Below are 24,973 nucleotides of genomic sequence, written 5' to 3' on the forward strand. Positions count from 1 at the left end.
CTTCCAATGCCCCTGCTGTGAGCAGGAACACCTCACACTAGATCAGGCTGTCCAGAGCCTCAGCCAGCCTAGCCTTAAACACCTACATTTCATTTTATCTCTACTACTTTATCTTTAAAGCATTCACTGTGTAAAAGCTTATATGCAGTAGCCATTTAGAAGAAAATATGTAAGCAGAAATTGAATACAAGGTGCTTCTCCAAATTTTGTTGTTCCTGTAAGCAGCTGTTGATCAAACTACCTCCAAGTTTCTTGCTCAGTGCATGCTAGAAGGAAGGAGCCACTCCATGAACTAAATAAACCGAGGCAGAAATTTAGCATAAAAGTAAAATGTGGTCCTTCAATAAGGGATAAGTAAGCTTCAACAGGCTGAGTGACCTGAGATTATTCAGCCTGGAGAAGAGAAGGCTCTAGAGCCTGCCAGTACTTGAAAAGGGGACTGCAAGAAGGCTGCAGAGGGATTGTTTCCAAAGGGACAAGACATGGGGCAATGCTCTGACAAAGCATTGTCATTCTGAGGAATACTTCAAGTATGAAATGGAAATGATGCTCTTGGCTGTACATAAGACATAAAATTGGGTGCAACTGGTTTCCCTTGTTGCTGAAGGCAGTGAAGAATGGAAGTCACATTTGTGTGTACTTCAGCTTCATTGGTGCAGCCAAACCTGTGATTTGGAAGGACCGACAGACATAGGTGGTTTTGATCCTTGTGTTCCTATCATCATTGCTTTTGCACAGATCTTAGAACTTGGCTTCCTAATCAAGGCTGCAATAAATTATTCATCATTTGAACTCATTAAATCAAAATTGGTTGCCTTTTAAAAGTTCATGCTGCAGTTTAAGAGAGCTCTTTGGCTTGCGGTCTGTGGAATCATAGAATCATAGAATCAACCAGGTTGGAAGAGACTTCCAAGCTCATCCAGCCCAACCTAGCCCCCAGCCCTATCCAGTCAACTAGACCATGGCACTAAGTGCCTCATCCAGGCTTTGCTTGAACACCTCCAGGGATTGTGACTCCACCACCTCCCTGGGCAGCCCATTCCAATGCCAATCACTCTCTCTGACAACAACTTCCTCCTGACATCCAGCCTAGACCTACTCCGGCACAACTTGAGACTGTGTCCCCTTCTTCTGTTGCTGCTTGCCTGGCAGAAGAGACCAACCTCACTTGGCTACAGCCTCCTTTCAGGTAGTTGTAGACAGCAATGAGCTCTGCCCTGAGCCTCCTCTTCTGCAGGCTGCACATCCCCAGCTCCCTCAGCCTCTCCTCACAGGGCTGTGATCCAGGCCCCTCACCAGCTCTGTCTCCCTTCTCTGGACACCTTCCAGCACCTCAACATCTCTCTTGAACTGAGGAGCCCAGAACTGGACACAGGACTCAAGGTGTGGCCTGACCAGTGTTGAGTACAGGGACAGAATAACCTCCCTTGTCCTGCTGCCTACACTGCTCCTGATGCAGGCCAGGATGCCTGTGGAAAATCAAAGTAGGTGATCACAGTGTTTGGGCTTTTTTTTCTTAGCCTGAAAATCTGTTACTGTAGCTCTGCTGAAGTGGAGTTACTACTAATACTGGCAGAGCTTATGCTTCTGCCAAGCCAGCTGGAATGCTTTTTGACATACACTTGCTTGCTGCCCAGTTGTGATGCGCTTTAAAACACCGGCATCTACGGAACGTAGTTCCTGCACTGACCTAGCCAGAAGCGTTAGTAAAAGCACGGCTGTGCCAAAACATGCCTCTGAAAAGTTCACATGAAGGCACTATTAAAATAGTCCTTCGAGTAAGATTGTAAAAGATGACAAATGATTCCCACAGGAAAAGGAAGGGCAGTAGACCCTGCAACCTTCCGACTTTCAGTATTTATTCATTTACCGTTCTCTTAATTGCTGGCTTTTGTCCTCTAATTGTGCAGGTGAAGATGTTAATCACCTCTTGAAAGCAGTGTAATGAATAGCCAGCTCATTTCCTCTTGCTCTAGTGTACTTCCATGTGTAGGGGCTGTGTTTTATGGTAAGGCAGCTGCATGGACAGGACATGGGTTATGTTTGAAATGCATCAAACTGAGGGCACGTGTTGAATTTTTTGCTTTTCATACCAGCTGAAGACATTTTGCTTGCTTTTCCAGTGTCCATTTTGGATTAATTTCTTATCATATGTGGTGAGTTAATACAGAGCATCCTTCCCTAGCTCAAATGCTGTTTGTTTAAAGCAAATGCTAGGTTTAATTCCTGAACAATGCTAATGATCACCAGTCATTAGACTTCACAGCACTTCCCTGCTGTAAATTCACTTCATGATAGATACTTTATTGTAAAGTCTTTTATTTCTATTGATTTGAGGCACAGAAGTTTGGTGGTATTTGCTGTTCTGAATTGAGCTTGTGAAGTGGATTCCATTTGTCATTGGCTTATCAATAGAATCTTGAGGGAAACTCCTCCTGAAGGAAAATGTTCTTCACTCAGAAGAGCGACTGTGATCCATGTGATCACAGAACTAACGTTTAAAGGGAGGTGGCAGCAATTTACTCCAAAAACTTGCTTCATATGTAGTCAAAGCATGAATAATGTTAGCTAATTTAAAGAGTTAAAAAGTTTGGATGTGGTAGAAACAGCATGAAAGGAGTGCATAATAATAAATATGCAAGTGGGAATGCTCATCTTTCTCTACTGATTCACAACATGGCATAAGATGTATTTCCCCCCCCCAATTTCTTGTTCTGCATCAGAGCATCCTAATTACCTAACCTTTCTAGGATACTGGCTGATATGTGCCTCATTACAAACAGTACTGGAAAAGGGCTGTGAGTCGGGTAGAGGAGCAAGCTGAAATGCAGCCTGCAGGAGCAGTATCAAAGTCAAAAGGGATCATTGGCTCCCTCTCACGTCCCTCACATTCCTAAGCCTTTTTTGAAAGCTACTGTCTCCTTCCATCCTCTTCCCTGAACTACCCTAACCCTCCACTCCAAATTACACCACATCAGCCCCTTCCTTCTTCCCCACCTTACAGAACCTACTCTGTTGGTGCCATCAGCTTCACTTCTAATGTGGCAAAGGCTTATGTAGGCTTCGTGGGATGTTTTTTTCCTGTAACAGTGAGGGAAACATTCCAGAGGAGCATTCACATTTCAAAATGTAGCTGTGTAACTCGTATCACTTGATCTTCTTGGCAGTCACAGGGGTATGTGGGCCGTGGCATTGTAAAATGATTTATGGGATTCTTTATGATTGTGGGATGGAAGGGAGAAAGGAAGGAAACTGGTCCGTGGTAGACTCATTTATCAGTTTTGCTGTGTGCTGAAGATAGACTTCATGAGTTTAAACCTTCTACAAGGTACTGTGGAAGTTTCCCTGAGAACCACCACTTTTGGGTTTGTCCAGCTGGCCCAAGAATGTTTAGTTGTGGTGAGGATGAAGGCAAATCCCAACAAGAAAAATTCTGAGCATCACAATATTGGGAGTCATAGTGAAGGGGGATCAAACATTGACATAGGGACCCATGCAGGCTGTGAGAATTCACTCCTTGAAGATATTCACAATTCAGCTAGACAGGACCCAGTGCAATCTGGCCTAAATTTGGTTTGTAGTTGGGCTTGCTTTGTTTCCTTGCTTGGAGATTCTACATCTATCTCTGTATAGACTTTCTCTGTCTGAGAAGCTTTATCTGATTTCCATCCAGGGTCACATATCACCACTGCTTTCACAGGCTTTCTTACAGCAAAGCTCGAGCTCCTGCCCTGTCTCCTATGTTTTTGACAGTATCAGATGGTGTGAGTCTTCTGTTTTGGATGGTAACTTCTGTTGTTTCTAGCTTACACAGAAGGTGTGGAATTGCTCCTTCTCTCCAGCTTAAAGAGTGCTCAGTCCTTCCGCTGGACCTAACCAGCTGTGGTTAGATAGTGCCTTGCTGACAGCCATGCATTCTTCCAATAGACCTGTTCCCTCTCATTTCCTTTTCTTTACATGCAAATAACCCCCTTGAAGCACATTTAGTTTAAAATGTGCCAGAGTCCCTAACGTGTCTCTAATCTCCAGACAGAATTTTTTTCCCAGATAGCTTGATGTGCTGCCTCTGATACAACAGTCCAGGATTGCCACATCTTGTACAGCTCTGTCTGTAATTGCAGAGTTTTGTCAGGACTAGCTGATTTCTGCTTTCATTTTCACTTGCCTCCAAGTAGATGTAAAATACAAGTTAGTGCCGTTAGGCTGCTGCAGTTTGCACTGCTGCTTCCTGGAAAATGCCACAGGGAGTTGGGCTCTGGGAGTAGTCGAGGTGACAAAACCACTGGAAGCTCTTTTCTGGTAGCAGAGGAAGCCTGCTCCTATTTCCACAAAGAATGAAATCAAAATTTCCTTCATCTCTTTAATGCTAATTTATGAGAAGGAAGCTTTTTACCTGCGTTGAAAACCAACCAGCAGAGGCTGCCATTGATTTTTCTATTCCCTCTTACCTGCTGAGCAGGACCCAGGTTTCTTGTCCAAGCCCTAGAATATGTGGCTGACACGAGTGCTTGTTACCAGAGTTGGGTGCTCTGAGCACACAGAAATAGGTGCTGTGTTTTATGTACATTGGCTGAATCTGACCTGTGGGCAAGGTGACTCAACAGAACATCTGGAAGCTTTAGCAGCTCTCAGTATCCTAGTCTGTCTTGAGCAGGAGGCACTGAGCAGGTAGTTTCTGTGGTCCACTTTGGTTTAGGCTGTACCTTTGCTTTCCTAACATGCCCCCGTGTCTTTGAGGCTTTCTGGTATCTATTTTCTTATGTTGTGGCCCTTTATGTCCCCAAACTGGCCTGGGGAGGGAGAAATACGGGGTGCTGCCATGCCTGTGTACACTGGTGTTTGTTCTCCTCCTCCCTCATAGGAGGAGTGGGAAGTGAAGGAATAAAAAATCGCTTCCTATTGTTCCGCCGGCGGTGTGGATAGCTGCGGCTCGGAGCTGTGCTGGGGAACTAAATTTAGTCGTTAAATCTGTTCTTGCAGCCAGTTACAGCTCTGAGGTAGCGGAGCAATTCTAATTTCTGAAGCCCTTCGATGGAGGAAGGTGGAATTGCCACACGGCGTCACGGCAAAGTGCTCTCACCCTGCTGCATTTTCTGCTGCTTCACAGCCCTACAGCCCTGTCACTCAGCCGTGGGGATCTGCTCCAGGCTGTACTCCCAAAGACAAGATGCGAACCCAGCAGCAGCTTATTAACATTTCGCTCGTGGTTTGCCTCGGGACTGAAAGAATTTCAATCACTAGTTTGCAATGACTTAGCTTGTTACAGCTTCCCCTACCCTTCCTAGCACATTATTTTGCGGGTCTCCAGCCCAAAGTGCTGCTTCCCGGTTGGTGTTTTGATACCCAGATTTGCCGTTTGTGTGTCTAAGGACGTGCGAAGTGTCGCCGTAAAATAACTTCGATGCCTGCACTTCTGTCACCAGTTTTATTTTTAGGAAGCCCGAAGCAAACAAAAAGTTCTGAGTGCTTAATCGGGGAGTAACAGCATGGTTCGCCTGAGCAGAGAGATCAGTTGATTTGGTTTAAAAACCTGTGCTTTGAAAAATAGCCTGTTACTCATCAGTATCGGTGTTTAAACCGATGCCTGCAGTCGGCTGGTACCCTACGGAAACCGGTTCCAGATCAGCTTTAAAATAAACCTGCCCTGAGAACGGCCATGGCTACTTTTTCAGGCTCTGTCATTTTGGCTCTTTTTAATCGAGACGAGAAAATGTGTCGCGAACCACGGCAGCCTATGAAAGGTGCCTGTGAAACGAGTAACCTGGGAGTAACTTTTACTAAACCTTTCAGTTAGGTGGTGACGGCGGCGCTTTCTAAAATGACATCTTATCTATCGCGATAGAAGATGAGTCGAGCGGCCGCGGGGTGTGAGGTGCACACCCGTGGGGTCCAGCCGCCGTTCAGTCGCTTGGCGGTTTGAAGGCGCAAGTCGCAGGACTGGTCCAGCCGCCCTCCCTCCCTCCCCGCCTTCCTTCCACGGCCTGCCGCTGTCGGGGGCGCCGCCGGGGCGAACCGCACCGGCCCGGCCCGGGTCTTCGTGCGGGCGCCGCTGCCCCCGCCGCCGTCACTCGGCTCCGCTCGGTTCCTGCTCCGCCGCCGCGCCGGCCGCCGTTACCTAGTGACAGCGGCGCGGCGCGGCCATTGGCTGGGGCCGGGGCAAGCAGTCACCTTTCCAGCGCCCGGCGGGGCTGCTGCGGCCGCGGGAGGAGGAGGAGAAAGAGGAGGAGGAACGGGCTCAGGTGCAGGCAGTCATTTGAAGGGGGAAGGAGAGAAAGAACTAGAGACGCTCCAGCCGCGCCGCGGGAGCTGGGGCTCTCCTGCCAAGCGGCTCGGCGCGGCGGCTGGGAGGGTGCTGCAGGTGAGGAGGATTGCTGGAGCGCTGGAACAAAGCATCGCAGAAAGTAATCATTCCATAGGTGCTCTGTCGCTTGCAGGCGAAGGGAAGGAACGGCCGGAAATATTCTGGGATGTTCTAAAATCCAAAGGACTTTCTGTGCAGCGTGGCAATGTACGACAGGAAATTCATTCCAAAGAGAAGGCTTGTGCTCCAACTGCTGCAACAGCACTGGAGATGTGGCTCTGCTAGTGCCTGAGATCCCTCCTGAAGGCACTGCAAGGACTATCAGAAACATCAGAGAGATTCGGGTACTTTTCAAGAGACTTAGAGCAAATGCCAGCCTAATATCTGAATGACCTTGGAGATCGGTTTGTGTGGATTCAGTAGTGCTCACTGCCAGCCTTCTAGTCTCAGGAACTCTAGGGTTAAAGACGGTTTTAACATTTTAGAGGCCTTTCAAGAAGCAAGATTGTGTACAATTAATCACCTGCCTAATGATTTCTGAACTAATCAAGCATTTACTTAAAACTCAACACAGAAGATGCTCCCTCTTAACGTTTGCTCTCTCCGTAACCGCGAATAAAATGATCAAGGTAATGTCCTGCGATTAGAAGAGCGTTTTTCTGTTTCTTTTAAAGCAGCTATTTATTATGCTAATCGCCTGATAAATGTAGAAACCCTTAAAACTACGTGGAAGATGAAGCAGAATAACCGAATAACGGAGTAGTAAACAATGGCAGCTTTTCGAGTGAAATCAGCATTTCATTAGCTTCACAGCAGAATGCAGATGGAAGTTTCTGTTCTCTTTGTGTGGGGGTTTGTGAAATGATTCAGGTGTTGCTACAGAGGTGAGCAATATCATGGATATACCTGTGAACTGCTGGGTGCTGATCTGCCGTAGCAGAGTTTCCAAAGAGAGTTATTTTAAATTGCCGTTGCTGAAATTAAATTCAAGAGGATTCCTTTTCTCTGTGGGGACCTTGAATTATGCTTCTGGCATTAATAATTGTAACGGACTCTTAACTGTTGGAAGGAATTGTGAATATTGACACAAGTCTCCAAATTCTATTCTTAGATTATTTTTGGTGGGTTTTGGGTTGTTTTGTTTTTTTTTTTTTAAGTGAATAGACAGAATCTTCCTCATTGTATGTGAGATGTATGTTTTCTTTCTTGGGAGTCAGAGGACAAATCTGCCTTGTCCCCCACCCGTCTCCCTCCAAATAAAATTCATTATTCATACCCAAACAGTGGTGAGTCTATTGGAATTAACCTTGACAGAAATGTTTTCCTTACCTTTCTGATGAATAGCATGGATAAGGCCGAGTGCTGTCTCCTGAATGGAGCCAGAAAAGACAGCTCGAGATGATGAACTTTTTTTCTTTACTCTCTACTCAGTGATCTAAACTGAGACATTGAAAAGATTATCTCCAGTAACTGCTGGCCCAGGAAACCTGAGCTGTACCTAGGTTCCTCCTTCCTTCCCTCTCACCCTGTTTTATTCCAAAGTAAATTACTTTCTCAGGAAAATAAGCAGTCAGATTTCCCTCCCTCCCTCCCTGGGGAATGAATGTGGCTCTTTTGTCAGTTTTGATTTTGGTGTTTCACTGTACCTGTTTGTTTTAGAAGTGCCTTGTGTTTGCTAAAGATTGGTCAAGAGCACTGGAGGAGCTGATCAGTGGCCTTTCTCTTTCTGGCTTTTTTTTGTTTTCTTTCCTCCCCCCCCCCCCTCCTCCCTTTTCTCTGTTCTTTTCTTTCTTTTCTTCTTTCTTTCTTTCTTTTCTTAAAGCTAAGGTGTGCCAGAGGTGACGCACTGATGCTGAAGAGGCATCAACAGCTATGGGACTGTAACCCTCTCAAATGTAAGCACTGGCAGTGTCTACAGAGAGAGATCGTGAGACGCTGAAGCAGAGTTTAGCTGCTGTTAAGCAGGTCACCTGCTCGCTCAGGCTCAGATTGCAGTGGTCCCCAGTCACAAAACATGAACCAGTCCCGATGGATTGAACGGAGGACTCTGAATATGAGCAGTAGTGTTATGAACATATCTGAACATCTCTCCTGCCCTCTTGGATTTGGTCACTACAATGCAGTTGACATCTGTATCCTTGAGACAGTCGTTATTGTCTTGCTCACATTTTTGATCATTGCGGGTAACTTAACTGTGATATTTGTTTTTCACTGCGCTCCACTCCTGCACCATTATACCACCAGCTATTTTATTCAGACCATGGCCTATGCTGATCTTTTTGTTGGAGTTAGCTGCTTGGTTCCTACTTTGTCACTGCTCCACTACTCGACAGGTGTCCACGAGTCCTTGACTTGTCAAGTTTTTGGATACATCATCTCTGTGCTGAAAAGCGTATCTATGGCATGTCTTGCTTGCATCAGTGTGGATCGCTATCTCGCTATAACCAAGCCTCTCTCCTATAACCAACTGGTCACACCTTGTCGCTTGAGAATCTGCATCATTTTGATCTGGATATACTCTTGTCTGATCTTCTTGCCTTCCTTTTTTGGTTGGGGGAAACCTGGTTACCATGGAGATATTTTTGAATGGTGTGCTACCTCCTGGCTAACTAACGCCTATTTTACTGGCTTTATCGTCTGCTTACTGTATGCTCCTGCTGCCTTTGTCATATGTTTCACCTATTTCCACATCTTTAGAATTTGCCGGCAGCACACCAAAGAGATAAACGATCGGAGAGCTCGGTTTCCTAGCCACGAGGTGGATGCTGCTGGGGAGACCGGGCACAGCCCCGACCGCCGCTATGCCATGGTTTTGTTTCGGATAACCAGCGTCTTCTACGTGCTGTGGCTCCCCTATATCATCTACTTTCTGCTGGAGAGCTCTAGGGTCTTGGAGAACCCAGCGCTTTCCTTCTTAACCACGTGGCTTGCTATAAGCAATAGTTTCTGCAACTGTGTCATCTATAGCCTCTCCAACAGTGTTTTCAGGCTGGGACTGCGGAGACTCTCAGAGACAATATGCTCCTCTTGTATGTGTTTAAAAGACAGGGACGTTCGGGACCCTAAACCGCGGAAACGGGCTAACTCCTGCTCCATTTAAAGGAAACTGGCGAGTTCCGATAGCGTTTGCTGTACCTGGAAGCTTGCCAGAAGAGGAATGTTCACTTGACTAGCTTGTTGTGATGGTAGAGTGAGTTTAAAAAGTGATCGGTGAAAAGGAAATGCTGCTGTGAGAGGGAGGTCGCTGAACTTGAGTATAGCTCATGTGGAGTTGTGAGGGGAGTGATTCGACAGAGACGATGCAAAAAAGAGCTAAAAATCAAAGGGTGTGAAATTATATCGCTCACAGAGGAGGTTCCTCAGCAAATAAATAAGTTAGGTACTACCTTATACTTGCCCCCTCGTAGAAAATTCGTCTTACTATCTCTGTGTCAGAATATCCTGTAGCCTTCTGACTTTCCATAGATTTAAGAGGAAACAATCAACAACACAGTAAGTGGCTATTTGTGAATTACATACCTGAGGACTCTAGTAGATATTGCAGACTAATAATCAGCTCTGTCTCTGCTCGCACATCTTGTACAATTTTCAGTTGTACAAACAACCTGCAGTGCATAAAACCTGCACTGGCCATGATGCTTTTTGGATAAACCAGCACATTTTGGTACAACTTTCACAGAAGTTCTCCCCTCTCATTTCCCCTTTTCTTTTTTGCTCATGCTGTGCATCCATAGATTCCATCTTGTCCAAGTGGTTTTGTTTGAAAACACCTATCAAGTAAACTTGAGTTTCAAACCATTCTTCCAGCTGTAAGCAGTAGCCCTCTCTGGCTGACTGAGTAGCTGCAGCTGCCCACGGACATTGACTTCTCCAGTCTTGTCTTCTCTTGATCCTGTTAAATTAGCACATGGTATCATGTAGTGTCCTTTAAGGTGTACTAAAGCTTTTCCTTTATTGGCTACACAGATAATCCTAACGCAGATGTGATAACCACACACAGCAGTGTGCTTACTGCTTACAACACAAACACTAACCTTTCTTTGGGAAGTCTTCACTAGCTTACTGCCATAGCTGTCAACCCATTGTGTGAACCTAGCTTGCACATACTGTATTTATTTCTTTTTTTTTTACCTTTTCTTCTTTGCTTTCTTTTTGTTAAGAGAAAGTGTAAAGTGTGGTCTGTGCCTGACGTTTTCATAGCACATGGACTAGGTCAACGCAACAGGATTAACAAAATTCTACACTTGCTTTATGAGAAATACTTCTGTGCAGTTGTTGAATAGCTGTTTGTTAGACAAGTGTTCTTGGAGGAGGTGAACGAGGCCATTTAGTGTGAAATGCAGGCAGAGAGCTTCGCTATTTCCTTTTGTACTGAACTGATTTTCAGGTCCACTGAGGAAACCTTTTTTCTTTCTCTTTCAAGGGCGTACATTAGGTTTGTGTAATCAATTGCCAGGGGTTCAGATGCATGCCAATCAATAAAAGAGTTAAATTATTATTTTGAACCAAATGTGATTTTCTTAGATGGTTATTGGCTTTTAAAGAAAAGGCCCAGTTATTGATTGTTGGTGCCTTTTACCACTGCACTACGATTCCTTCTTTCACCAAAACGCATATGTAAAAATCGTGCCTCTTACTTTTTGTAATGGAAGCTAACCACGCTTGCACACTTGTGGTTTGACTCTCAGCCTCCCTTACCTATGTATTCTTTGTTCTGTCGAGGTGGTTCTGAACCCCTGTACATTTTTTTAAACCTGTAAGAAAGTTGAAACAATGGAATAAAGTAGTATTATGTATATCAAACCCAGCTTTGGCTTTAGTTCCCTGATGTTCCGCTCTGTTCTCTGTGCAAGTTATTTTTGGGTTAGGACTTAAGAGTGAAAACGGTTTAACATCCAAACCTCAAAGCCGTTCACTTGCTGGTTTAGATGTTTTCCAACCCCCTTCTAGCATTTGCACAATCTTTAAAGGAGATTGAAATACAATTTGAAACGTTCCTGTAGCTGAGCTGAGCTGTTGCTGACAATTAGCCCTGGTAGATACCGTGGGGAAACAAGCAGTATTCTTTGCATGTATCTGGTAACGCTCCATGTCTACAGGATCATGGCTACTGCCTTCTTTTGAGAAGTTGATCTTTATTTCAGGAGGCTCTTTTTGGCTGCCTGCTGCTCTAGCTGGTTGTGTAACCCCATCTCTTCTTACAAAAGCAACTTGGATTCGTTTTGGTTTGTCATTATTTCATTATTGTTTTCTGCTTAGTAGGTCTTCAGTGTGCAAGGCTTAAACAAGGAACAGCGAAATATCTCATTTCTTAGGACTCACAGGGTTGGTTTCATAGCAGCAAAGCAGTTTTATGTCTGTGCTCCAGAGCTGGTCTCTTACCACTTGTGGTTTTTGGGTTGGTTTTTTTTTTTTGGTTTTCCTAATCACAAGTTTCTGAGACCTCCTGAAATTCAAGGCAAGTAGTAGAAAATGCTTGAACTAACCTTTTGTTCAACACACCCTGGAGGCAGCAGATGCATTGTGAACATGGTGCTGTAGCTACCAATGTTTAGAAATACACAAGCTAACTCATTCGTATCAGTAGTGCCTTAGTTGAACCCTGCTTGTCTAACCTCAGCAAACAAAGTTGATGTACAGTGACTTCACTGCCTGTAAATGGTAGGTCAGAAAGGGAACTTCAGAACCTGTAGTACAAGGTTTACTCACCAGCCCACCAGCTGTTTGCCCTAAAGGGCAGAGTTAGCAATAGTATTCTCTCTATCATCATGTTGAGCTTGTGGAGGTGTCAGGTAGAACTGAGATCTCCTCTTCCCTCAGGCAGTTGTTGGAGAGAGAAAAGATAGTAGAAACCCAGTACCCTGCAAACTAATCATAGGTTCCTCAATCATTTGCCTTTTTCTCTAGTTGGTTTGTTTCTTAAAAGTAAGCTTAACATTGTTGGTGCAAGGATGCCAGTTTGCTTATCTGGACTTTGAATTTTAGTTGCTGCAAAATCACATTTCAGCCTGTAAATCTGAGTGTCCTGCAGTCTGTCAAACAAGACATCCTCAGCAGTGTTTAAAGACTTGCTTCTTATTGCTGGTTCCCAGATGACAGGCTTGGACCTGATGGTCAGTCACAGACATTTTTTAATCTAGTAAGTATGTGTTGTCTTTTCAGAATGTTTTCTAAACTCACAGCATAACATTTTCTTTGAGGGAGGTTTGTTGTTGTTGTTTTAGTAATGCTGTCGAGGATTCCAGCTGGTGCTAAATTCTCTTCCAAAAATTCTGAGGCTGGATATTTTAATGGATATAAAAAATCCAATAGAAGTTCCAGGCACTCGATCTGTCACTTTGGATTTTTGTTCTGTCATCATAAAGTCTCATCTTCCTGCATGAAAATCTGATTAGGGAATGAGACTTTGAGAGCTGGCACCTGGAATACAGACCCTGCTTCCATGTGCCTAAAGGGCTTTGTGGCTTATGAAATACCTAATAAATAGGTGACCAGACACTAATGAAAGAAACCCATATGAAAGAGTCATTGTTGTTACACAGGTAATAATAAAAGCTGGAATCATAGAATCAGTCAGGGTTGGAAGGGACCACAAGGAGCAGCCAGTTCCAAGCCCCCTACCTCAGAGCAGGCTGCACACAGCCTCAGCCAGCCTGGCCTGAAACACCTCCAGCCATGGGGCCTCAACCACCTCCCTGGGCAACCCATTCCAGCCTCTCACCACTCTCATGCTCAACAACTTCCTCCTCACAGCCAGTCTGAACCTACTCATCTGAAGCATTGCTCCCTTCCCCCCAGTCCTTTCACTCCCTGAGAGCCTGAAAAGTCCCTCCCCAGCTTTTTTGTAGGTCCCCTTCAGATCCTGAAAGACCACAATAAGCTCTCTCTATGGCTATACATTGAAGGAGATGCTAAAACTTTAGGTTGCTTTAAAATAGAATAGTAGAAGTAACCACTAGAAAACAAATATATGTAAAGTATTGACTAAAAAGGTTAAAGAGATATGCCTAATAGGTAAGCAAAACAAATATACATATATAAATATACCTATATATTTATATAAAGCTCTTTTGTGCTGGTAGATTATGGTGTGCCATTGCCTTTCTCTTGACTGTTTGTAGTGTACCAGAGGCTAAGCCAAGGCTAGTTGCCTTACCAGTTGTAGAACCTCATATCTTCAGCCTAAAGAGATGTAAAAAGAAAACCCAAACCAAAACTGTGTAATGGCAGCAGAAGTGCTACCAGGAAAGTATTTTTTTTCTTCACCAAATTCCATGTGCTTCCTTTTCTGGAATGGAATTATCCTTGAAATAATGTGCTTTAAAGGGAGAGAAGACTGTAGTAGTGTAATGCACAGCTCTGTCTCTAAAAGGTTGGGGTTTTTTTTCTTATAGCAAGGTATTTATTTCCTCTGTTTCCACTTAATTGTAATTGTGCTGGGTAAAACAGGTGAGACTTTTTAGTCTGGAGAAGAGAAGACTGAGAGGGGATTTAGTCAATGTTTACAAACACCTGAAGGCTGGTCAGGAGAGGAGGAACAGGCTCTGCTCACTGCTCCCTGGGATAGGACAAGGAGCAATGGGTGTAAGCTGCAGCACAGGAGGCTCCAGCTCAACACAAGGGGGAACTTCTTCACTGCAAGGGTCCCAGAGCACTGGCACAGGCTGCCCAGAGAGGTTGTGGAATCTCCTTCTCTGGAGACTTTCCAGGCCTGTCTGGATGTGTTCCTCTGTGATCTGTGCTAGATCTGTGCTCTGGCAGGGGGTTGGACTTGATGATCTCCCTGGGTCCCTTCCAATCTCTAATATCCTGTGAGCCTGTGATCCTTCCCCACTGCCTTCATGGCCTCCAACATTTAGTTTTTAAGTCTTAACTTTAAAATATAAGACCATATAAAATCTTGCTAACATAGCACCTTATTACAGGATGTTTTCATGCCGAACTTTTGTGTTTCCTCTTCTGAACTGTTTGGAGTGTTTTGCTTTATTGAGCCACCTTTCATAGGTAGAGTTCCTGAAGGCCTTTAAAATACATATATATGTGTGTGTGTGTGTTACAGTTATTTTTTATTCACATTTGAAAATGAAATACCTGTAAGCACACTCAGAAAAATTAATAGCATCTCCTTTTGGGGTTGAAACAACTTACAAGTCAGTATAGGACCTGGCTATTGTGAAGAGTGATTCATGTCATGATTAGTTACTTCATTAGCTCTTTTATCTTGCATATGAAGCGTTCATCTGGGCTGTAAACAAAAGACAGTTGTTGCAACAGAGGGTCGAGTTGATGAGAAATGCATCAGATGAAATTCTATCTCACAGTTGGTTGTCAGCATGAAACTGTTTTATCTTTTCATATTTACTTGTAGCCAAGCAAATACATTGATTTTTAAATGTTCTAATACCGCTGTTTGAATGTTGAGGATCTCAACCCAAGCTGCTGATCATGGTGGGAATATCCTTCTTAACTGATGTCAACCTGAGTCACAGCATGCCTAGCAACACCATAGTCCCTAAGGCTGACAATGCCAGGGAACAGTGCCAAAGGGTCAGGAGTTCAGCAGTGCTGTGAGGGATGAATGTCACTGAGGGTGGCAGTGGCCTCCCCACCTGTCCACCAGGATCTGATTTGCAGATTTTCAGTTTTATTGTTCAGTTTTATCACCTAAAGAAGTTGAAGCCTTTGATTTGATGCCCCCACTTGTTACCATGTGTCTTTTTAAAGCTGGGTTTTGGGGTTTTTGATGGACAGGGCACTCTCCTGGCATCATTCTAGTAGAGAACTGAATTGGATTTATTTTGTTGGGAGACTTTAAATTGAAATATTTGATGTATGTCATTTGAACAGCAAAACCAAACATTACTTTGTTAACTAGATGCTGATTAATTTTTAGGCCTTTCCAGAAATGGAAGCATCTCTGAGGTAGTGCTTTCCTGTCACTGGCATCATTGCCTGCAACATTGCTTAAAGGAAGTTTTTTCCAAAGAGTACATGATTTTTACTAAACCAAACACAACCTTCAAGTAAAATCTGATGGCTTCCCCCCCCCCCCCCCCCCATTAATATCAACATGACTCATTTTTGTTTCAAGGATGTGCTGAATTCTGTAGTCTTTAAGGATTCTTGTTAGCAGAAGTCTATGCCATTGTAGATTAGTGAGTCAAAAACAATTTGGAAGGATATTTAAGAGTAGCCTACTTCTGGCCTTCCTATATGAAATCACTCCTTTCTTAATCTGATATTAGGAAAATCCTCTGAGCTCCATGAGCTTGAAGTGCTGAAGCAGCAGTATGTGAATAGAGAAGAAGCTGTTAATGGTTGTGTGCCCCAGCACAGCCTCGAGAAAATACTAAACACCCTTCACATGCACATCCATCGCTTCTGTGGGCTTTTCCTTTGACCAAGCACTGTGAAAGGTAGGATGAGTGTAAGGAAACTGTAGTGCTTTCAGCTGCACTGACAGGAGGCTAGGAGAAGCAATTTCAGGCAGTAAAAATGCCTGCAGATCTTCAGGATTTTATCACAGCTGTGTTCCAACTGCTGCCAAACTTAACCCTCTTGAGAAGAATGTGACAGCGATGCTGAAGGCTTTTCATTTTAGTCACTGTGTGACTCGGTCTGAACAAAGAAAAAGGTGACTTGGTTCAAAATGAAGTTTTGAAAGTGCAATGATTGCCAGGGAAAAGAGTTTCACTTTTGGTATGCAGTGTTCATTTTGTCTCAAATCTCACAGTCTCAGTGTGGGAAAAAGAGACGAAACACAAAGGCGTAGAGAAGAGGAAGCTCAGTGACTTCAGTGCTAATCCTATGAGGAGCACAAATCCTATGAGGAGAGGTTGAGGGAGCTGGGCCTGTTTAGCCTGGAGAAGAGGAGGCTCAGGGGTGATCTTATTACTGTCTACAACTACCTGAAGGGGCATTGTAGCCAGGTGGGGGGTGGCCTCTTCTCCCAGGCAACCAGCAATAGAACAAGGGGACACAGTCTCAAGTTGTGCCAGGGTAGGTCTAGGCTGGATATTAGGAAGAAGTTCTTCACAGAGAGAGTGATTGGCATTGGAATGGGCTGCCCAGGGAGGTGGTGGAGGCACTGTCCCTGGGGGTCTTCAAGAAAAGCCTGGATGAGGCACTTAGTGCCATGGTCTGGTTGACTGGATAGGGCTGGGTGCTAGGTTGGACTGGATGATCTGTGAGGTCTCTTCCAACCTGGTTGATTCTATGATTCTAATCAGGCAGGGGCACTTCTGTACCTTGGCACCCTTGCTTTTTGCTTCTTCCTTTTCTTTCAATGAAACAGATAATGCTTGTTGACTTTCTTCTCTAAGTTATTGGAGTAAGCACAAGTTCTTTCCATTGTGGAAGATGTCCATTGGATGAGCTGTTTACATGAAGGATAGGGTAGTGGTTTAGGATGTTCCCAGGGGAGAGCAAAGGATGTTGCCTGTGGAACCTGTGTGGTGCTTTGACTTTTGTACACTTTCTGCACAAAAATCTTCAAATACCTGTACTAGAGGAGTGTTTCTAGTCCTTGGATGATCTCTCCAGTGTTACTTATGGCTGTGCATGTATTATTTAAAAGGTCTTCTGGTGTGACATCTAAATTTAGAATTGTAAATGGACGAATTATATTTTTCCATGATCAGGCATATTTGTTCTGACCTAGGAAAGACACTTGCTGAACCCACAGGGGTTTGGTGTTTAAGTGGTTCTAGCACACAGCTTCTCATTAGCTGTTCTGTTGTGGGAAAGCAAATAAAGGAACTGTGTGCTGAGGCAGAAGAGCTGACCATTCCTCAGGTGGACTCTTCCTCATTTTTCATACAATCATAGAATTGTTTTGGCTGGAAAAGACCTCATCAAGTCCAGACATCAACCTAACACCACCGTGTCCCAAAGTGCCATGTCCATACGTTTCTTGAATGCTTCCAGGGATGGTGACTCTACCACCTCCTTGGGCAGCCTGTTCCAGTGCCTGACCATTCCTGCAGTAAAGATTCTTCTCCTAATATCCAATCTAAGCCTTCCCTGGTGTAATTTGAGGACTTTTTGTCTCATTCTATCACTTGATACTAGGCAGAAGACATTGGCCTCCACCTTACTAGATCAGATGAGCCCAGGTGAGCTTGTGGCCAGACACTGGGAGCGAGTGACCTTTATTTACTTGCGTAATTCTCCTCAGTGCCACTGCGTTACTCCATCTCTGTGTTCACATCTGATCTTAAATGAAGATTGTCAGACACAAACCATGGATGTCACTTTGGAATGTGCATGTTATGTTTCCTGCTGAGTCTGTGCTGGTCTCTCTGGGTATGCTGTGCCATTTAAACCTGATTCATGTGCAGTGACTAAGCCGGTGGTGGTTTGAATTGGAACCGTGCTGGCAGCAGAGCGAAGCATCCCTGTGCCTTGCCACATCTTCTGTGGCTGATTCAGGCCAGTCTGGCAGCAGAGCAGAGCCCTGTTGTTGGCAGTGGGTAGGGCTGTAGGTCAGGGAGCACTGGTGTGGCTGAAGCATGTGTCTGTTCTTTGCCCATACTTTGACTTGGTGGAGTTAATCCTCGTGGCGTAGGTGGCTGAAGTCAGGAATACCTCAAACTGCCTCCAGGAGCTTCATGAAGGCCTTTGTTTATTAGGGGCTTTAGTGGCAAGGAAAAGTGATGTAATTAAAAAAAAGAGAGAGAGCTGTATCCTTTGGGTAATGAAATCTTATTAGGTCAAGAACAGATCAGTCTGTTTCTCATCTATGCCCTCAATAGGTGAGCAGGATCTTCATTGTAGTATAATAAGGTAGATGTGGGGCACTGCAGTTTTTACACTGAGTTCTAATACAGCTTTATATGTGTAAGAGTTGTAAACAGGCACAGAATGGGAAGGTTTCACTGGCAGCTTTTTCTTCATTTCAAGGGCTTTGGGGACCACTTTGTGGCTAGAGCTGGGTAAGTGCTAAGTGTATTACCTAAGCCCAAACAGCAAACACAGGCTGTAAATGAAACACCTTCATCCAAAATTACTTTCTCTATAATACTGATTACTTAATGTTGCCCAGGCTGTACTTCATGTTGGTTTATGAAGCTGATACATAGAAGAGGAAGAAATCTAGCAACTGTAAGTGTAATGGTGTGCTATCAGAATTAACAGTATTTTAAGGCTTTTAAATGTGGGGTTTTTTCACATCAAGACATTTAGAGACCATTTTTTCTGTGATCCTTGGGAACTAGCAACTAAGTAATTATTTTCTTGGCTGGCTGTGCTTTACTTGGTCTCTGACTTTCAGGGCTTTTTAAGTTCATTTGAATTTTAAATCCACTTTTACTGTGATGTGTAGGTGTGTTCTGCTCTTGACTCATGTGAAAAAACCTTGATGAGAATATTAGTAAGATCATGTCCAGGAGAGCCAATGGCATCCTGGGCTGGCTCAGGAGCAGTGTGGCCAGCAGGACGAGGGAGGTTCTTCTGCCCCTGTACTCTCAGCACTGCTCAGGCCACACCTTGAGTGCTGTGTCCAGTTCTGGGCTCCTCAAGTTAAGAGAGATGCTGAGGTGCTGGAAGGTGTCCAGAGAAGGGCAAGAAAACTGGTGAGGGGCCTGGAGCACAGCTCTGTGAGGAGAGGCTGAGGGAGCTGGGGTTGTTTAGCCTAGAGAAGAGAAGGCTCAGGGCAGACCTCCCTGAAGGGAGGCTGTAGCCAGGTGGGGTTGGTCTCTTCTCCCAGGCAAGCAGCAACAGAACAAGGGGACACAGTCTCAAGTTGTACCAGGGGAGGTCTAGGTTGGCTGTTAGGAGGAAGTTGTTGGCAGAGAGAGTGATTGGCATTGGAATGGGCTGCCCAGGGAGGTGGTGGAGTTGCTGTCCCTGGAAGTGTTCCAAGCAAAGTCTGGCTGAGGCACTTAGTGCCATGGTCTGGTTGACTGGATAGGGCTGGGTGCTGAGTTGGACTGGATGATCTTGGAGGTCTCTTGCAACCTGGTTGCTTCTATGATCCTATGTCCTTGAAGGGAACAACATCTTGTCTCAAATCTATTTAGGCTGCATTGCATTGTAGCTAAAAGAAGCTGGTTTTGTACCTTGTTTACTAGATTTCAGGTGTCTTGGCAACAAGCCTCAACCACAGATGCCATGTTCTCCAACCTCTTCTGTTGGGCTGAAATAGTCTTTGCCACTGATTTTATTTGTAAACAGTGCTAAATAAAGAAACTCCATTCTGGTGGTGAATCAGTATTTTGGATGGATTTATGGAGATACTTCTCCCACTGTTGTTATTTCCTTGGATTCTGATGGCAGAACATGAGGATTATTGCTCAAGTGCAGCTGAAAGTCTTGTCCATGTTACCCCCTGTGCATCTGCAAGTCCTTTCTTTTGGTTTATCTTGGCTTGAGAACCCTTTCTTGGGGGAAAAAAAGTCTGTCTGTGGTGGTTGGTCATTGATAACAATTGTGCTTCAGAGGTGGTTTTATTCTGTGAATTTGACTGCATTAGTAATGATTGCATTTTAAAAATAAAAGCATTGCAAAGTGCTCTTGTAATAATGGCATTGATTTTGTTTAGAGAGAAATTTGTAGCAGGATGGGGAGGGTTTGAGTTGGTGAAAAAGAGATTTGAAATGTAATGTAGGTGAGGAATACCTCACACTGACTGAAAGAGTTGGGGCTGTGCAGGCTGGAGCAGAGGAGGCTCCCAGGTGACCTTCTTGTGGCCTTACAGCATCTGAAGGGGGCCTGCAAAAAAGCTGGGGAGGGACTTTTTAGGGTGTCATAGAGTGACAGGACTGGGGGGAATGGAGCAAAGCTGGAGGTGGGGAGAGTCAGAGTGGAGGTGAGGAGGAAGTTGTTGAGCCTGAGAGTGGTGAGAGGCTGGAATGGGTTGCCCAGGGAGATGGTTGAGGCCCCATGGCTGGAGGTGTTTCAGGCCAGGCTGGCTGAGGCTGTGGCCAGGCTGCTCTAGGGTAGGGTGTCCCTGGGCATGGCAGGGGGTTTGGAACTGGCTGCTCCTTGTGGTCCCTTCCAACCCTGACTGATTCTATGATTCTATGAGGAATATCTGTCACTATCTCGGGAATGATACTGTGATACTGTGATAATGATTTGGTTTGCAAGAGAGAGAGGCAAGTTACTAATCAGTGGTGATTCTGCAATAAAGCAGCCCTTGTTTTTCCTACAGCAGCAAAATTATTTGTGTTCATTTCCTGTCAGGAAGTAGATTTTGGGTTGCTATAAATCACCTTATGGAAATGGTAGTTTAATGAGCCATGGCTTACCCAAAAGTACTGAGATATTAGTAATTATCTGAGTAATAAAGAAAACTGTTAGAAAGCATCACTGTCACCACTGTGGTGCATCTGGCCCTTGTAACTGGTCCATGGTAGCACAGCTGGAAAGCAGCTCTGAGGAATGACAAAGGAACTGCTCTTCTCTAAGAGAGGATGAAAGTCCTCTGGGGTTTTCCAACCTAAAAAAGACAGAATTAAAGTGCAGGGGAGCAGAGGAGGTCTAAAAGGTTGTGAATGCCATGGGGGAAAAGTGGATGTAATTGCTCCTTGTTTCTCTTCTAGCACAAAAGAATCAAAGTCAGGGCAGCAGCATGTAGCCAATTGGGCAGTGTGTTGGCGAAGGACACTCTGCATGTCCAAAGCTGACATGAGTTGAAAATTCAAAGGCATTCAAGAGGAATAGTGGATTAAATGATGTCATCATGCTTCTGGCCTGCAAATCCGTATGCTACAGATTACTAAAGGCTGGAAAACTGTGATGGAGGAATTGTCACAGTAGGTTTGTGTTGCTCTGAGGCTCGTCCTTAGGCGTTGGTAGTTGCAGTTGCCACTATCCATGTGAGAGGAACCAAGAGCTGTGCTAAGTGTCTGCCCTTACCTTCCTGCTCTCTCGTGGTGTTGTATCTTTATTAGTTTTCATGTACCAACTCTGGATGTTTCCTTTTATATTTGGCCTGTCAGGAAAAGAATGCACCATTTACTTTAGCTCCTTTTGAGTGATTAATACGGTGGGTGAAAAATGACCATCTGTGACTATGCTTCTCTGCGTGTGTGTGGAAGGTGGTTGTGAGAGTGGAAGTGTCAACATGATCAACTGTCCCCATTTTTTCTCATTTCTAAAGCAAAGTACCTCTGGGGTGACCATCAACAAAACAGTTGTGATTATATTGCTAGTTCTGATACCAAATATTAGGGGAATAAACTTTTTTTGTCAGTAATGATAGTAATTAAGAGCCAAGCTGGTGTTTTAGGTAGTCTTCATCTGAAAGGCCTTATTTACCCTACCTAAATACCATGCTGTTTTAAAACAGGAATGCCTACACTACATGTGACTGTCAGGTAGCCCTCCCAAGCTGCAGCTGGTCAGCAGAAGTCTGACAAGGCCCCTACTTCATCCTGCCACTGGGAGGTGGGTGGTGTCATACTGATTCAAAACCGACACAGAGGTCACTAGCAGCACAGGACCTGCAGTGGTAAATCCTTGAGAAGATTTTCCTGACAGTCCCTTGTGACAGGTGAGAGGCTGAGGGAGCTGGGGGTGTTTAGAATCATAGAATCATAGAATCAACCAAGTTGGAAGAGACCTCCAAGATCATCCAGTCCAACCTAGCACCCAGCCCTATCCAGTCAACTAGACCATGGCACTGAGTGCCCTATCCAGTCTTTTCTTGAAGACCTCCAGGGATGGTGCCTCCACCACCTCCCAGGGGTGACCTCATTGCTACAATTAAATGAAGATGTCAGGTAGTTCCAGCCAGGCTGGAAGAGGTCTCCAAGCTCATCCAGTCCAACCTAGCACCCAGCCCTGGCCAATCAACCAGACCATGGCACTAAGTGCCTCAGCCAGGCTTAGCTTCAACTCCTCCAGGGACAGTGACTCCACCACCTCCCTGGGCAGCCCATTCCAATGCCAATCACTCTCTGACAACAACTTCCTCCTAACATCCAGCCTAGACCTCCCCTGGCACAACCTGAGACTCTATCCCCTTGTTCTCTTGCTGCTTGCCTGGCAGAGGAGACCAACCTCACCTGGCTACAGCCTCCCTTCAGGTTATCTGTAGACAGCAATGAGTTTTCCATCTCTGGAGTAATTCCAAATCCACCTGGATGCTGTTCTGTGCAAACTGCTCTAGGTGAACCTGCTCTGGCAGGGAGGTTGGACTAGATGACCTCCAGAGGTCCCTTCCAACCCCTGTCTTTCTGTGACTGTGCTTGTGCCTTCTGTTTAAGTGGCTAAATCATGCAATCATCTTCCTGTGTTGCGATCCCATGCACTATTGCATCTTCAGGCTGAGAGTCCTCTTCCTCATCTTCATGGACTGCAGAGGTGGAAAAGATGGGAAAATATCAGGCAAAATTTCAGCTGTGATGCCAATGTTTAAATTATTTTTGTGACCAATAGGGCTGGGTGCTAGGTTGGACTGGATGATCTTGGAGGTCTCTTCCAACCTGGTCAATTCTATGATTCTATCTTGTTCATTTTCTTGTATAGAATTGAAGTCAACTGACAGAAAGCAGCAAGATCATGGGGATTGTCTTTCCCTAAAAGTAACCATTATTTGAAAAGCAGTAGGCTCACACAGAAAACTTTGACATTTCAGGTGAATATTTGGTTTAAAGTGTGCATTTGGGTTTTCTATTATTGGAAACATTCTTGTTACTGGCAAGTTAAAATACTGAAACATGAAAGTGTGGGCACTAGCAGGCATATTTAACATCCCTCCTAACAATGCAGTCTGAAAGCCATCAAAACTTTGCAGTATTTTAATTAAACCCAAAGGTGTTAGGAGGAAGTTCTGCACACAGAGATTCATTTGCCATTGGAATGGGCTGCCCAGGGAGGTGGTGGAGTCGCTGTCCCTGGAGGTGTTGAAGCCAAGCCTGGCTGAGGCACTTAGTGCCATGGTCTGGTTGATTGTCTAGGGCTGGGTGCTAGGTTGGCCTGGATAATCTTGGAGATCTCTTCCAACCTGGTTGATTCTACAATACTGGGTGCACACAGGATTAGTGCCATGTTTAAGGGTGCCAGCTCATTGTGCACAAACCCAAGACAGTTCTTTTACTGTAGCACTTTGTACCAGCATTTTACAGAGAGCACAGATGTTGTATAGGGAAAGATGCCTGGGTAAGACACTTAGTGCCATGGTCTAGTTGACTGGACAGAGCTGGGTGATAGGTTGAATTGGAAGATCTTGGAGGTCTCTTCCAATCTGGTTGATTCTCTGATTCTATTATTTTTGCAGCTTTTAAACAAGGTAGCTTGTTGGTTAGTCTATTATTAGTTAGTATATTCTTAATTATATACAGTTTGGTTCAACCCTTCACCCTTGCTGCAAGCAGACTTCAGGCCAGCCTTGGAATTTGAAGGGAATTTGGCTGAGTTTTCTCTAGTCAGTCTAGCAGTGACATGGAAAGCCTTCAGCTTCAGGGATTTTGGCAAGTACACAATGTGACTCATGAGTATCCCCCACTACAGTAGAAGGGGACACAGCAGAAGCATTACTAATGAGGCCAGAAGTCCCACATGGAACAAGTGTGCATCTGTGTTTGTCTGCTGAACTGAAGACAATATGTTAACATATGTCCAAAGCTCACATTTCTCATCTCACTTAAGACATACTGCTAAAAAGCACAGACCATGGAAGAGAAAAGGGAGAGAACACTGAGCTCTGGTTTGCTGCATTGCACTTCATATTTTCTTAATAGGAAGATTGACAGGCAGGATTTGAAACCAGTAACTCAGCTGCTGTGCATGTAAAAGTGTTGTAAAGATATTATGCTGTGTAATTTCACACTACTGAAGACCTTTAAATGCAGATTATTGTTGTTGTGAATACATGAGAGGTTCAACAGTAGGGCTCTAGAACTTCTGTATTAGAACCAATGCTCTCCTGGGGTGCACCAGTCCAGTATCAGTAAGTTTGCAGATGACACCAAGCTAGGAGCTGTTGATCTGCTGGAAGGTAGGAGAGCCCTGCCCTGCAGAGGGACCTGGCCAGGCTGGATGAGTGGGCAGAGGCCAATGGGATGAGATTGAACAAGGCCAAGTGCAGGGTTCTTCACTTTGGCCACAACAACCCCAAGCAGCACTACAGGCTGGGGACAGAGTGGCTGAGAGCAGCCAGGAAGAAAGGGCCCTGAGGGTGCTGGCAGAGAGTAGCTGAAGATGAAGCAGCAGTGTGCCCAGGTGGGCAGGAGAGCCAATGGCATCCTGGGCTGGCTCAGGATCAGTGCCACCCTTATTGCCCACCATAATTTCATGCCTATAAATCAAGTGTGGGTTATGTTTTTTGCTGTTATAACTGGACAAAGTTATTTCTGTGAATTCAGTCTCCTCAGTTCTTTCTGGTTCTTTGCAGCAGCGTCTCTAGCTGTGTTTGAGCTGACCTGCTTTCTTATTAATGGTTTTGTTTCAAATTTAGGGCAATATTAGCATACCTCATGATATATTTAGATGGCATTGTTCTTGGAGTTCCATGAACTCACACTTAGATATTTGCAGTGTGGATCTAATACTTTCTGCTAAAGGGTTTCTATCCTGTCTTGGTGACCATTGCCACCTCTTAGAAGTGGTTCAGAAGATTGGTAGCAACATCTGGACTCTGAACCCTGATAAAACTTACTCTTTATGTGTATAGTTCTGGGTTCCCTAGTTCAAGAGGGACAGGATACTACAGGAGAGAATTCAACA

At 44.7% G+C, this 24,973-nt stretch overlaps 2 protein-coding genes across 6 annotated transcripts in view; both read left to right on the forward strand.

The window, feature by feature from the left end:
- Positions 1-24,973, forward strand: part of RABGAP1L (RAB GTPase activating protein 1 like) — a 302,720-nt gene that overhangs the window by 100,007 nt on the left and 177,740 nt on the right. The gene's annotated exons all lie outside the window — the stretch shown is intronic.
- On the forward strand, positions 8,234-11,104 carry GPR52 (G protein-coupled receptor 52). Its single transcript, XM_064148111.1, has one exon. It carries the CDS (start codon positions 8,316-8,318, stop codon positions 9,399-9,401), a length of 1,086 nt encoding a protein of 361 aa, XP_064004181.1. The 5' UTR covers positions 8,234-8,315; the 3' UTR covers positions 9,402-11,104.

This window comes from Pogoniulus pusillus, chromosome 8 (assembly GCF_015220805.1).
Source record: "Pogoniulus pusillus isolate bPogPus1 chromosome 8, bPogPus1.pri, whole genome shotgun sequence".
Taxonomy (NCBI): Eukaryota; Metazoa; Chordata; class Aves; order Piciformes; family Lybiidae; genus Pogoniulus; species Pogoniulus pusillus.

Bases quoted from the DNA above. Each gene is read 5' to 3' on its own strand.
- GPR52 (XM_064148111.1), top strand. From the start codon at position 8,316: ATGAACCAGTCCCGATGGATTGAACGGAGGACTCTGAATATGAGCAGT.